The sequence below is a fragment of the Engystomops pustulosus genome, chromosome 9, assembly GCF_040894005.1.
Source record: "Engystomops pustulosus chromosome 9, aEngPut4.maternal, whole genome shotgun sequence".
NCBI classification, from domain to species: domain Eukaryota; kingdom Metazoa; phylum Chordata; class Amphibia; order Anura; family Leptodactylidae; genus Engystomops; species Engystomops pustulosus.
The window spans coordinates 78256455-78271487 of NC_092419.1; the positions used below are offsets into that span (position 1 = coordinate 78256455).

General features: G+C 43.9%; 1 protein-coding gene across 2 annotated transcripts in view; it reads right to left on the minus strand.

The window, feature by feature from the left end:
• DLG3 (discs large MAGUK scaffold protein 3) overlaps positions 1–15033 on the minus strand; it is a 178696-nt gene that overhangs the window by 155854 nt on the left and 7809 nt on the right. For both annotated transcript variants that reach the window (XM_072125899.1, XM_072125898.1), the window contains exon 4: positions 1221–1346. In XM_072125899.1, coding sequence (XP_071982000.1) covers positions 1221–1346 — 126 coding nt within the window. The remainder of the gene's footprint in view (positions 1–1220; positions 1347–15033) is intronic.

The following is a 15033-nucleotide window of genomic DNA, read 5'->3' on the forward strand; positions in this document are numbered from 1 at the left end:
CAAGGAGCAGCAGCTGTGTTAAAGAAGGCAAAAACACAATGTAGGGAATTTATTAAATCTTGCACTAAAATGTCACTAAATAGGGACTTTTTACAATTATATCACTTACACTTACATCATGTTTGAGAAGCTAAAAATAAAGAATGATTGGGTAGCCTGTTGAGCTGACAATTGCCCCTTTTATCAAATGCAACTTTATCAAAAGTAAATAAATCTCACCTTAGTAGGGCCATGTGGTAAAAAGGGTAGTAAGATCTCAGGACAGAAGTATGAATTCCATCCTGTGTGAAATCCACAGGGACCATGTTCTAAAATTGATGTGCATCACAGGGATAGGATCTATATCTCGTTTATATTTATATCATGTACTGTGGATATGCCATAAATATCTAAAATGGGAATAACCCCTTTTTTCTTTTCAGAATAGGGTTCTTGGTGCAGCTTACCTTTGAGGTCCATAAAGGAGAAGTGTTTGTGTAATGTGGGCTCTAGAGACACCAGGTACAGATAACAGTTGTACTATGTATACATAAAGAATATAAAAAAGCATTGTCTGCTCCTATCACTTATACAAATATAATAATTTTGGCCAGGGGCGTAGCTACTGGGGTAGCAGTCATAGCAGCTGCTCTGAGGCCTGCAGTGTCAATGGGCCCATAGTTACAGCAATATATGTATATAACAATGCACTTCTACATTACACAGCACAGGTTGAAGCTCAGATAAGAAATGTTGGGGGAGGGGACAGCAAGATGGCAGGATTAGGAATCAATCAATCATTTTGTATAAATGTGTATTAATGGTGTGCATATACTGTATATGTAATACTATGATGTATATAAACTATATGTGTCTTTTTGGTTTAAAAAATGCTGCATTGAGGCTTTTTGGAACTTCTCACTGCTAAAAGTCTCACAGGGCTATTTACGCTACTTCATTAATCTATTGTAAAAATAGAACTACAGCTAGTGCTACACCATGCAAAGCAAGATTCATGAATTGAGACTTTTGGAAAAAGTCCCCTAAAAAGTCTCATAGTTACTCCAGTCCCCTGATATTGTCTGTGCTGGGACATTTTTATGCATTTTGAAAGAAGGGTTAAGGAAGCCCTATTCAGAATTCTGCTATGGGGCCCAGCTTCTCCTAGTTACAGCCCTGATTTCAGCCTAGTGGTAACCGTGTAACTTAAGCAAATCTGTTTGATATCTATGCATTCTGACCTTGGGGAGAATGGTGTGTTGTGGGCACAGTAACGTCTGTACAATCTCCTTTTTTTCTGTAATCTTCCCAGTGACATGAACACACTGAGGCTCCTCCAGGTTCAGTAGCATGTTATCTTCTACGCCCTTGAAGAAATAACAGAGTTAAATGTTAGCAATAGAGTAGAACATAAATATAAACCATAAACCACATCTGGTGGTTTTAAGAGGACCTGCCACCAAGGAAAACATTTTTTGAGTCTTATTTGAATACTTGATGAGTTAGCCTGATGAGTTTGAAGTATTCTTTGTAGGGAACCTGTCACCAGATTTCAGCTCAATACTACAAGCCACCACGTACTCGTAGGCGGTACGGGCGGGTGCACAGGGCCCTATATGAAAATCACCAGGTTAAAAAACCACGATAAACTCACATCCAACTCCTTCTGCTTCCAGCTCCAGATTTTCCTCTGTAAAGGGGAGCTCTGCTGTGGACATTTATGTAAAGGGGAGCTCTGCTGTGGATATTTCTGTAAAGGGGAGGCTCTGCTGTGGACATTTCTGTAATGGGGCATTTGCTGTGGACATTTCATTAAAGGGGGGCTCTGCTGTGGACATTTCATTAAAGGGGGGCTCTACTGTGGACATTTCATTAAAGGGGGACTTTGCTGTGGACATTTCATTAAAGGAGGGCTCTGCTGTGGACATTTCATTAAAGGGGGCTCTGCAATGGACACTTCATTAAAGTGGGGCCAGTACGGGCTGTGGTGGTGGTTGGTTTGCACACTGGCGGGCCATATAGAATTTCCTCACTCGTTCAGCAATATAAAAAAAAAGAACAGTTAAAGACATCGGGGCTCATTTACCAAGGGTCCGCGGAGAGCATTTTCATTGGATTTCCCGACGATTTCCATTTTGTGCCGAATGTGCCGAAGCGCCAACTTGCACACAACAGAAATCGGACCGATTCGGACTACGCACGGGATTTAACATTTAGAATTGTGTTGCAAGACACACACTTACAAGCACCAGGAAGAAGAAGGTGAACTCTGGTGGACCTCGGCGCAGGACCGAGAGATGCAGGAACTCGGGCTCACAATCTTAGTGAGTCGCGGCAGATTCGAATCCTCGTCAGATCGCGGTAGGACCGGGTAAGTGAATCTACCCCATATTTGGAAATGCAAGCTACAGAAAAAATTCTATTCCAGCGTTTTCCTGCCGGTATCTCCAGTTCTGTAGTTCACAGAACAACAAGCTTGATGTCATCTGAAATATAGGATTCTTCTTTTAAAATGTTTCTATGTAGTAAAGGAGAGTCTGAAGTGATATTCCCCTGCAGCCCCTAAACTTAGCTCATCTCAGGAAAATATGACTCTTCTCTTCTAATTTGCATATGACTTGGATGATATTTATTGAAAGGATGAGATTTGATATAACAGAAGGAAATCTAGGACATATCCTACTGTACCTGAGGGTGCTGCTAATAATTTCATGGGATAAAATATGGAGACAGCTAGTGGAAACCCTCCACTATTTTTCATGGTTTCTAGATCTACTGGTCACCATCTATTCACTATCTATTCTGTAGAGATCTTTACTGACTTGGCCTCCTCCACATGAACATCTTAAACAAGGTCCACAGAAGCCATATTCCTATCAGCCGCCATATTACTAACAACACCCATCACCCTGCTTCCTCATTCCCCGTTAGTTGTTTCTTGAGCCTATTGTATGTGTTTTATTACTCATCATGAAAGTCTTTTTTGGGACAATATTAAAAATCATATTTAAAAAGTCATCACATCATAACAGCATTTTTAGGATACCCTCTCAAACTGTCTATTTTTTACAGTCCTGCTACAACTAACAACATTCAGTACACATATGTATTAAACAGTTCTTCTGTTACAATACCTAACATTATCTTTATATTGTATCAAACAAAGCCATAAGTTAGACAAAAGTATCTTTTATGTCTGTCAGGATGTGCCAAATATATTACACAGCATAATACACTATTATAAAGTGTCACATCAAGTCAAAGACTGAACTATCTATTCTTTTAAAATCACTGAGGTAACTAAACATAACATTTATTAGCGTAAAAACAGAACACAAAGCATTTAGCTTAGCAAAAACTTTATGGCAGTGGAGGCGAACCTACAGCATGGGTGCCAGAGGTAGCACTCAGAGCCCTTTATGTGGGCACCCAGGCTGTCATCTCAGCACAGAGTTTACCAGACCAAACTCAAAGAATCTTCCTGCAGTTCCAAGCAACTTAAAATATGCTGCTTTCAGTGCTATTTCAAAGTGACTCTGGAGGTCCTGCTGACCCCATGATCCTTCCTGTACAGAGGGACACTGGAGGGAAGTTAAAATTCTAGTCCAAATTTTCCCTCCCTTGGTCCCTTCAGCAGGCCAATATGATTGAAAGTTGTTGAAGAACAAGGAGTAATAAGTCACCTCTTAAATTTCTGTGTTGGCACTTGGACACTGTGTTGGCGTTTGGACACTCAGTCCCTAAAAGGTTTGGCATCACTCTTGTAGGCTCTGGCAAACTTTGGGATTTTAGAAGGTTGAATTAGCAGCCCATCCTATTGCTATCACACTTAGGTCAGCAGTGGGAGGGCTTCTGGTGCCAATCCCAGTATATTGCAGTGGAATTATTCCCACTCTATCTCCTAACTGCCCATGTGAATATATGTAAGGCAATCACTAAAGGACCCTGCCTAATTCTACACATCGGTTGATAGCAAGGACCCTAACAGGAATAGTTCAGTAGTAATTCTCAATGCGTTTCCAGCACTTTTTCATGGGTTCATCAGGAGTGAATAACATGATTGTCAGGATTCGTTATGAGTGGGTCCTCTTGACCACCGTGGGAGGTGGTACTAGCCGACACCTGGGACCGTAATCTAAGTGGCACTTGGTCTTCACCAGAGTCCGCCGCAAAGCGGGATGGTTTTGCTGCGGCGGGGTACCACCAGGTACCACAGGTGCGACTAGCCCAAGACAGTCTCGTGGTCAGGTTCAGTCACAAGATCAGGGCAGGCGGCAGAGATGCAAGATCAAGTCCAATACGGGAACACAGGAATGCAGGAACGCAGGAACACGAGAACTCAGGAGCAGGAACACAAAGGAATGCAGGAACATCGCAAGGAAGCTTTCACAAAGGTGTAGGCTCTAAGATCCAGCGGGGTGTAATGGAAGAGACAGGTTTAAATAGCCTTCTGGGAAAATGGCCAGCTCCAATTAACGGTGCGCTGGCCCTTAAAATTACCTGGAGCAGGCGCGCGCGCCCTAGGAGCCCTTTTTAATAAGTTGTGCGAAAATCTGTAGTTTTTTGACCATTATATGATTTGTTTAGCACTTTTACCATCTGCAGCCTCTGTGTGATTTTCAGTTCTCCCTACCTGCTGTGATGAAGGTCTTGCCTATCTCCCCCTTTCCATAGAACTACTGTATTCTGTCTTGCAAGCAATGCAAACTGCTGTTTACCTTGCTGGCAAGACAGAGCTCAGCAGAAATTTCACTTTACGGCCAGAGACACACAACTGTAATTAGTAGGTAAATCGAGCATTTCAAGGACCGACTAGGAGCACAATAGTGATACATGATAATAGAAATCCCTTCTTCCCCACAAAACCTCAGTGCAGTGCTGTTTGGTGTGAAAATTTAGGAGGCAATTTTTTTGGTTAGTGCGTTTACAGTATCTGATAATTATAAGACTTGTTTCTGCATGCTCTATTGCGTGGGACTCCGCAGGGACAAGTGGAAGTTGCTGCCAGTCCTTTTATTGAGTGGAGACTGCCGATGGTTGTTTTATTGAGTAGAGGTTGATAACATGTGTTTTATTCAATGTTGGCTGCTCCCAGTGGTTTCATTGAGTGGAGGCTGTTGCCGCTTGTTTTATTGAGTGGAGGCTGCAGCTGGACATTTTATTGAGTGGAGGCTGCTACTGCAAGACAGGGGGGGGGGGGTTGCAAGACAGTATTGTAATAAGGGAGGCTGCTGCTGGAAGGTGCAGCATAAAGGTGCATGAGTGTGGTGCTGTGAGTATATATCGGTGGTACATATATGTGTATTTTTAAATGAAATGTAAAGGACTAGAGTGGCAGCGCAATTTTAGGTATATGGGGACCCAATCCAAAGTTGACATCTGGCCTACTGGTATTTTGACAGACGTCACTGTCTGTCGACCTATTTATCTTTCTCCTATCATCTATATATCTGTCTATCTATTTATATATTTTTGTCTATCTATTTATCTATAAATCGCCTATCTATTATCTATCATTTCTATCTATCGAAGATATTTATCTATCTGGATATTTTTCTCCTGAATCTCCAGAACTTCGACTCCACCAAAATGGTCACTGACTCTGACTCCAAAGTCCTGTTGTCATATCTCTCTTCTATTTATCTATTATCTGTATCCTATTTATCTAACAATAATCTATCATCGATCTATCTGTAAGACAAGCATATAATTAAATATCAGAGTGCATGGCAGAGGCATGCCTGTATAACATCATACAGTGCACGCGGGCAGAGCGCACAGACTTGTCTCTGCCGTCTCTATTGCACAGGACGCCGCGATGAGGAAATTAAGTTGCTGACGGTTATTTTATTTAGAGAGGGCTGCTGCCGAACCTTTTATTATGTGAAGGCTGCTGCTGGAAATATTATTGAGTGGAGGCTACTGATGGACATTTCATTGTGATGGCTGCTGCTGTCTGTCTACCTATTTATCTTTATCCTATAATCTATCTTCTATGTACAGTATATATCTGTCTATCTTTTTATTTATCTATAGATCGGTAAACCAAACCTCCAACTTCAACTTCTCATTTTCCTGAACTTTGACTATATCTCCACCAAAATGGTCACAGACTCCAACTCCACAGTCCTGTTTTTCTGGTCAGACATACCTTCCCAGTGCCTTATTCCTCTAATCTATAGCAAAAGTGAGTCACTCCTGAGCATGTACATAAATTGCTGTCTCATTCATCTCAACTAAAAGGGGTATCAGGAGTGAAAAAGCTGCACCAATAGGCCACTTGCAGCCTGTCAAACCATGAGTTGCGGTCTGCACCTTGCTGACAGTCCTTCTATAACTAATACTTACGTAACATACCCGTTACTTAAGGGAATTCCAAAAGGTCAATATCTGCGGGTACGCCGCAACTGTAGTTCGGAGAAGGAATTCCGTCTATAGGCAATGGATCTGGGACAGAGATTCCGAGAGTGGGGGTGCCCTGACAAGATCCTAAGAAAGGCCTATCAGGATTGCAGGCAAAGAAATTGAGCAGACCTGCTACATACATTACCTAACCAAAAAAGAATCCAATAATAAACTGAGCCACTTTTGATATCGGTTCAATGGAGGCGATAAAAATCTTGGAGAAGTACCGGCCTATCCTATTGATGGATAAAGATCTCAAAAATATGATTGGACCGACTCCTGCCATTACTTTTCGAAAAGCCCCCTCTATAAGAGACTGTCTGGTGCATAGCCACTATGCAACTCCCAAGCCAAAAGGGACGTGGCTTGAGAGACAAGTAATTGGAAGCTATAAATGCGGAGGCTGTATGGCATGTCCTTAAATGCAGACAGGAAAATCCTTTACAAGTAACATTACAGATAAACAATTTACCATCACAGATTACATAAACTGCAAAAGCAGGGGAGTAATCTATAAAGTTACCTGTAAGTGTGGTCTCGAATACGCAGGAGAGTGGGGGAACACCTGGGGGACATCACGCATAAAAGAGACAGACCAATCTTGAATCATATCTGGATACACCATAAGGGTGATGCAACAGCATTACTTTTTATGGGGATTGAATTAGTTCCCTATCCAGAACATGGCGGCAATTGGGTCCAAGTGATCCTCCAAAAGGAGGCAAAATGGATCTTCAGGCTGGACACGATGCCCCCTAAGGATCTTAATGATCAAGTGATTTTTACCACTTTTCTCTGAAAATATGCACTATATCCCCGTTATTATAACAAAATGTACATGTCTCTATTTAACTGGATACGTTATTTTTCTGATTTTGCAGGGTATTTTTGAGCGATGGTATTCTTCAATACCAAATAATGCATAATTCGTAATAAGTGTAATGCGGTATTTTATTTACAGGAGGGTACCATTGAAGGTAAGTGCAAGTTTCGCGACACATTTTTTTTTAAAAATGCGGCGGTTTTTCCGAATCCGACGGGTTTTCGTTCAGCCACGCCTCCCGATTTCCGTCGCATGCATGCCAGCGCCGATGCCCCACAAAACGTGAATCGGGCCCTTAGTAAATGACCCCCATTGACTTCCCCACAGCACGCACGCGCACTGGTGCCTTCTCGCGATCCCGGCTGTTTACATTGCGGTCCACAGTACGAGTGACAGTGCCCCGCGCCAGTGCAATAGGATTGCTGGCATAGGGAGGCGCGCCCAATAAAACATGAGAGGGGGTGGGGTTATTGATTTAAAGAGGCAGAAGTGCCTTCTATCTGGCGCAAACAGACTGCCAGCCTGCATATCACATCTCCAAATCCCCCACCAGGACTCGAGAGAAGCAGTTCCCAAGATTGGAGCCGGGCTTACAGCAAGCTCCTGAACGTATTTTTGCATGCCATCATGTTTTGAAGCAGCTAGATTTAATCCCTCTGAGGAGTCAAAGGACGAAACGCCTCAGGGAATGTGGTGCTTACAGGGGGCATGCGCTTGTTAGCAGGGACAGTTGTGGACTGCCCTTGTAAGGGCGGGAGTTAAAGAGAACTCGTCAGGCAAAATAACCCTCCTAAACTAAATATATTTTCATAAACTGCCATTAGAGAGCATTGCCTCTATCCCTTCATTGTCCCTCTATATGCCTGTAAACTTAAGCAATGAGGTCCTAAAGCTGTATGCAAATGACCTGTGAAATGTCCAATGAGTCATTAGCATATTCAAGCTGTCCACCTTATTCATGAGTGGGAGGTACAGCCACACAACCAGTGCTTGACTGACAGCCTGTGTAATGATGTGAGGCTGTATAATAAGGTGATGGTTGCTCCATGTGCTTGCTGGTGGCCACGCCCCCTGCAGCCTGTGTGTGCATGTGTGTGTGTTTAGGAGAGATACAGCAGCTCCAGGCAGCCATGTTATATCAGAACATGTCAGGCACTTGTGTAGCTGATAACTGTGTCTCTGTGTATTAGGAGGATGCAGCATGTTAGCAGATGCAGCACATGCACTAGCAATGCTTTACTCATGCTTAGGTTTACAGGCATGTAGTGGGACAATGAAGGGATAGAGGCAATGCTCTCTAATGGCAGTTTATGAAAATATATTTAGTTTAGGGGGTTATTTTGCATGACGGGTTCTCTTTAAGTCCTTATCATAAAACCGATTCATATAGAAACCTTTTTTGTGTAAAAAACCTCAGGTAGTGAATGCAGTCAGCATCTCCCTAAACGGAAGTGTACATTCTAGGATGACTCACAGAGCTTTACCATCTGATATAGGTTTAACCCGCGGGTTGGAAAGTATCTCCTACCGTGGTTCAGACGTGTTCAGCTCGACGGTTGGGCAGGAAAAAGGGGGTGACTGGAACCTTTCTTAGCCCTCAAACATCCCCTTTAAAGGTCCTAAAGCTGCATGCAAATGACCTGTGAAATGTCCAATGAAGCATTAGCATATTCAAGCTGTCCACTCTATTCATGAGTGGGAGGTACAGCCACACCCCCAGTGCATGACTGACAGCCTGTATAATGATGTGAGGCTGTATAATGATGTGCTTCCTGGTGCTGGTGGCCACGCCCCTGCAGCCTGTGTGTGCATGTGTGTGTATAGGAGAGATACAGCAGCTCCAGGCAGCCATGTTACAGCAGAACATGTCAGATTCATGTGTAGCTGATGTCTGTGTCTCTCACCTGTATATTAGGAGGATGCAGCATGTCAGCAGATGCAGCACACACACTATCCATGCTTTACTATACATTACACACAGACATGAGCAGGGGAGGAGAGGGGAGGGGTAACAGGGGTGACATCACTGCCTCTGACCATGTGACCAGCCTCATTTACAAGATAAAAAATAGATGATTTTACAATGAATAATATATGAAATAACTAGATAAAGGCAGGGATGGGATCCTTGTGAGCTGCTCCAACAGGTAGTAGTGACAGGAATAGTGACACAGACCTGATGACAGGTGTCCTTTAATAAAAGTTATGTTTTAGCCTTAAGAATACTCCTTTATATTCCCTCTTTGCTGATTTTGTCTTCTATAACTAATGTAAAATAACTGATGGAAGTGTACATTGGTGTTGGTTGCTGGGTAGCGGTGAGTGCAGCTGAGATGTCCTCACTTCTGCCGGGTCCTCTCCTTCTGAAAGCATTCTGCTCCGGTTCCTGCTGCCACTGCACGCAACCAGCATGTGGCAAAGAGCAGAGAAGCACGTGGTGGAGGGAAGAAGCTACAATGTGGTGCAGGGAGGAGAAAAGCAGCTGCAGTGTGGTTCAGGGAAGAGAAATGAAGAGGAGAGGATTTATTTATATTTTTGTCTGCTCTAGGGTCTCCAGTAATAATAGTTTTATGCTCTTAGGGTCTCCAGCATTGTCTTCTATGGGGTGTCCAGTATTATTGTCTGCACTGGTTTGTGGGGTGGAATTTATTGCTGTACTGTGTGATTTATAATCTCTGGATCTCCTATGAAATCCCATATTACAGAGTACCTTACCGTAATACTTTCAGGAAACAACAAAGGGAGCACTCTTAATGAATGTGACTGCTCATAATATAGTATTATTTGGGAGTCCCACCTTTAGTTTTGCCCAGGGCAGTATTATGGTGGCACTGCCACTGTTTAGGTTAGTAGCACTGCACACAGTGATCAAAGACAAATCTGTGGGAGGGCTATGTCCCAGAAGTTAAAGACTACTATACTGCCTCTATTTTGAGTCAAGCTAAGTCTTGGTGGGGGAAAGACTTAAATCACAAATGGTGCTCTATCGTAAAGCATTATAACAAAAATATACCCCTGCAAGTTCACTTAATAATCTCCCTCTGGATATTCACCCATTACCATCTAAACTAAGCACTATAACAGCAACTTACCAAGCCTGGAAAGATCTAATCTCTTCCAACAAGCAAGACTTGATACATCTCCCACTAAACAATATACCCATCTCTCTTATTGAGAATAACATTCAGGATATTAACCTTTGTTTGTGGCGGATGCAGAACATGACAACTTTAGTGGACATAGTTGTAAACCAAGAAATTGTTCCTCTTCTCCAAACTACTCAAAGATTTTAACCTACCCCAAGAAGATATCTTTAACTATCTTAATACCAGGCGGTCCCCTACTTAAGGACACCCGACTTACAGACGACCCCTAGTTAAAGATGGACCCCTCTGACCTCTAATGAAGCTCTCTGGATGTTTCTTTAGTCCCTGGCCCCTGGACGACAGTGCCTCAATGGGCCTCTTGGAAGTGAACTCCCGTGGCGGCATTAAAAATGAAGAAACTAAAACAGTTTCCTGTACCCAAAAAATATTCCCTAATTTATCATCCCAAACAGTCCTCTCATTGTTTATTTTATATGCAGCCTCCTTATAGTTATTTTATATACAGCCCCCTCATGGTTAATTTACGCATTAATTAGATACAGCCCCCCTTAGCCCCATGTATTCCTATGTACAACCTTATGTTGTACCTTATGCATTTGTCATGTTTGTAACATGTGTACATCAGCTAATATCGTCATTATGCCAATGTACCTGTGCCCACACACTGAAACCCCTCCTCCATGTGACTTCACCGACGGAGGCCACTAGGAATCATAGGAGGGACACCTGATTCTTAGCTGCTGCCCCTCTGTGACGTTAGCTCACCATTGCAAGCATTGCCGGCGCTTGCCCGGTGAGCATCTATCTTTCCGCTTCTCACTACTTATGTCGTGACGTCACATGGAGGGGGGTTTCAGTGTGTGGACACCGCCAAAGGATGGGGAGCAGAAAACTGTTTGAATCCCAGCCCCGGGACTTCAGCTGGGACTTCAGCCGGGACGATATTAGCTGATGTATACATGCCAAAACATGACAAATGCAAATATCTTCATGAAGCTTGAAATTTCGGGTACCTAAAAAAAAGACTTTTAAAAATATGTTAATTAGCTTGGGGCACCACACAGGTGCTCCAGGCTCATAATTATGCACGTCTCCTGTGTGACATCACCAGGATCCAGCAGGGGATAGGAGGTGAGTATTGGGCTGGAAGCCTGTTTAATTTCTAGCCTGGAGCTCCTTTATGATGTACACACTGTGCCCCAGGCTAATTAGCATATTTTTTAAAGTCTTTTTCTCTACAGGTACTTGGCAGGTGAATGCTTTTTGAAGATATGTGCCCAGATCCCTGAGAAGACGCAGACAGGTACGTATGTATAGTGTAAATTACTCAATTTCAAATGGTTGATTTTCTTTAAAGATACGCCCAATTGCTTTAATAAAAAGCACGCAGAAGACAATGAAACCAGCAACTGTCTCTTATGTCACGTCGTTCTGTGGCATGTCCAGCACCTATCTATATCCCACTAGCCCAAAAAAGCTGTATTAACTTCCTCTGTGAGTGCCCTGTCTATTCTCTTTTCTTCATATGAGATGAAATGTCCAATTGCCACATGGAGTCCAGAGGGATATTTTCCCATTCTATGCTTCTTTAAGATTTACAGAAGGAAATCAATATCACCATCAATAAGAAGCATAATAAACCAGAGACACCTACTCATAGATCCAGGCACTGTGACTGTGATAATATTCTTATATTTGTTATCCATGGCCTCCGTCCTTCTAAAATCAACTATAAAAATTATGCTAAAGAAAGACTATACCAGAGCCCTCCACGTTCTGGCTTCACAGGCTGTTGCACTGCCTCACCCTTCCCACTGCTCTTTGGCACTTCCCTGCTCCTTCTTTGTTCTATATTCTAATGGCAGCACACAGTGGGGCTCGTTTACTAAGGGCCTGAATCACCGCGTTTCCAGAATATTACCATTTTGTGCTGTTTGTCCCTGAATTTCCCCGGGTTTTTGGCGCACGCGATCGGATTGTGTCGCAGCGGCGATGGCTTGCATGCGACAGAAAGTGGGGGGCATGGTCGTTGGAAAACCCAACAGATTCGGAAAGAGAATTTGTGTAGCTTGACAGGCACTCACATGCACCGGGAAAAAGAAGGTGAACTCCGGCGGACCTCAGCGCAGCAGTGACACCACCTTAATGAATCCCGGCAGAACCCGACTCCACGTCCGAGAAAGCGCGACTGGAAAGTCCTAGATCGCGACTGGACCGGGTAAGTAAATGTGCCCCAGTGTGTGTGGGGAGGGGAGTGCTCCTCACAGTGTAAAAGCCTGAGGATTCCATGAGGATTCCACAAACCATCAACCTGTTTTCCAGGACAGGGACAGGATCACAATGATGTCCGTCTGTCTTCTGCATTCTACATACAAATGACCTAAGGACTTACAGTGGCAGAAAAGAGTCATTCTGGCCGGACCCCAATCCTGGCTTCCTGATCATCATAATGTACCTTAAAGTCAGCAGATTTAAATTAGACTATAGGACATTAATTAAGTCAAGTGGGAACAACTGTACTGGTCATTTAAATATAGCATGTAAAGAGGTGTTTCTGCATGATGCGAAATCTCTCTATGAATATTACTGGTAGATGGCAGTTTGTGGGCCTGAATCTTCATGACAAGTTCCCTTAGGGGTTATCCTTCTAAATTCTTTCAAAATTCCTAGTAATGTTCAAAGGAATGGTTAAAATTATCATTGTCCAAATGTCCTTTTTAAACACATCAGGTATTTCTATCCTTATCACAGCCTAGCAGTGGAGAAAGTCTGAGAATCTCACATTTCACAGGTTTCCTGCTTAATTCAGAATGCCTTGCATGTACATCCTTCTGAAAAACCCTGCAACAAGTGTGGTACCGATGTGTGCACCCTCCGTCCTTCCTTCTTTACAAAATAGTCCTACAAAGGGCTGGTTTTAGACAAAAGTGGGGCCCCAAAATAAAACAGTTTTATGAACAGTCACATTCAATAAGAGGCTCCCTATAGCCCTGCACAATAATCCCACTTTACAAAGTCTAGTTTACAAAGAGTAATATGGTAAGCCAATCTGTAATATGGGACTGTATGAACATTTTATAGGAGATAGATAGATGATAGGGAGATTGATCATAGAAGATAAATATGAAAGATGATATCGATTTACAGATGCCGAAATATAAATGATAGATTATATATATAGATAACTAGAAGATTGATTGAATGGTAGATAGATAGATAGATAGATAGATAGATAGATAGATAGATAGATAGATAATAGATAGGAGATAAATGTTAGATAGACAGATATATAGATAGGAAATAGACACATTGTAGGAGATAACTAAAAAAAATTATAGATATATAGATAATAAGCATCTTCACCCGGGCATTCACCCCATTCACCCCTTCACGCTCTGTGATGTATATATCGGGCGCGGAGTTATGAAGGGTGTATGAAGAGGGCTCATGGGCTGAGCCCTCTTCATAAAGAGATGGGCTTTGCTGCATATTGCTAACACCCATCGCTAACACAATAAAATGCAAAAATTGTGGGGCATGGCCTGGACGAGGATGTGAACTGTCAGGCTTGCAGGTGTGGATCCTCTGGAGCACTGCAGACGATGACGCAAGCCACTACTTGGGACCGGAGTCTAAGTGGTACCCGGTTTTCAACAGAGCCCGCCGCAAGGCGGGTTAGACAAGCTGCGGCGTGGTACCACCAGGTCGTTCCTCAGGCGCGACTTGTCTGCAGTGGCGGCCAACGTAGAAGTACAGAGACGGCAGACAATCTCGTGGTCGAAGTCCAGGAACAAGGTCAGGGCAGGCGGCAGAGGTGCAACGTCAGAGTCCGGTCCAGAGTCAGCAACAGGAGGTCCAAGCAGAAGGGTACGGGAACACAGCACACAGGACAGCAGCACGGAGGAACACTGGTACACGGGAACATGGAGGAGCTCAGGTAACACAGGAAAACGGAGGAGGTCAGGTAACACTGGAACACGGAGGTGGTCAGGTAACACTGGAACACAGAAGAGGTCAGGTACACAGGAGACACAGGAACGCAGAAATCGCAGGCAAATCGCAGAATAGCTTTCTCTCAGGCTGTGAGGCACAAAGATCCGGCAAGGGCTTGCAGGAAGAGGCAGGCTTATATAGAATTAGTCAAATGGCCAGTGCCAATTAATGGCGCACTGGCCCTTTAAATCTTAGTGAGCCGGCGCACACGTGCCCTAGGAGACGGGGACACGCCGCGAGAGCAACAGAGGACGCCGCGGGAGCCAGGGAAGGTGAGAGAAGCCGGCCACTGGACCCCAGGGGGGCACAGGTGCACCCGCGATCCGAGACACCGAGCGATCGCGGGAGCACCCGTGACATGAACAGACATGTAAAACAGAGCTCCCGGCAGGTGACCCGGCAGGCACAGAGTGGGGAGAGGCGGAAGAAGATCAGGAGGAATGGGCACCATTACTATCAGCCACATTGTATAAAACATCCTCAGAGCCACGTGCGGACCTCGTGGCCCCCCTCCACCAACGCTCTCTTGATGCAGCAACAGCTCCAGGTACAGCTTCTACTGTGTTGCCCCCGAACCCACTCTGGCTGATGTGTTTAAGGCAGTTCAACAGCGACAATTGGAGGTGTCAGAGAAGATGCACAAGGTGTAAGAGAAAGTGGGAGCCTTGGAGGAGCATGTGGGGGAACTGGAGGACAGATTCACACCAGTCCATTTTGTAGTCTAGG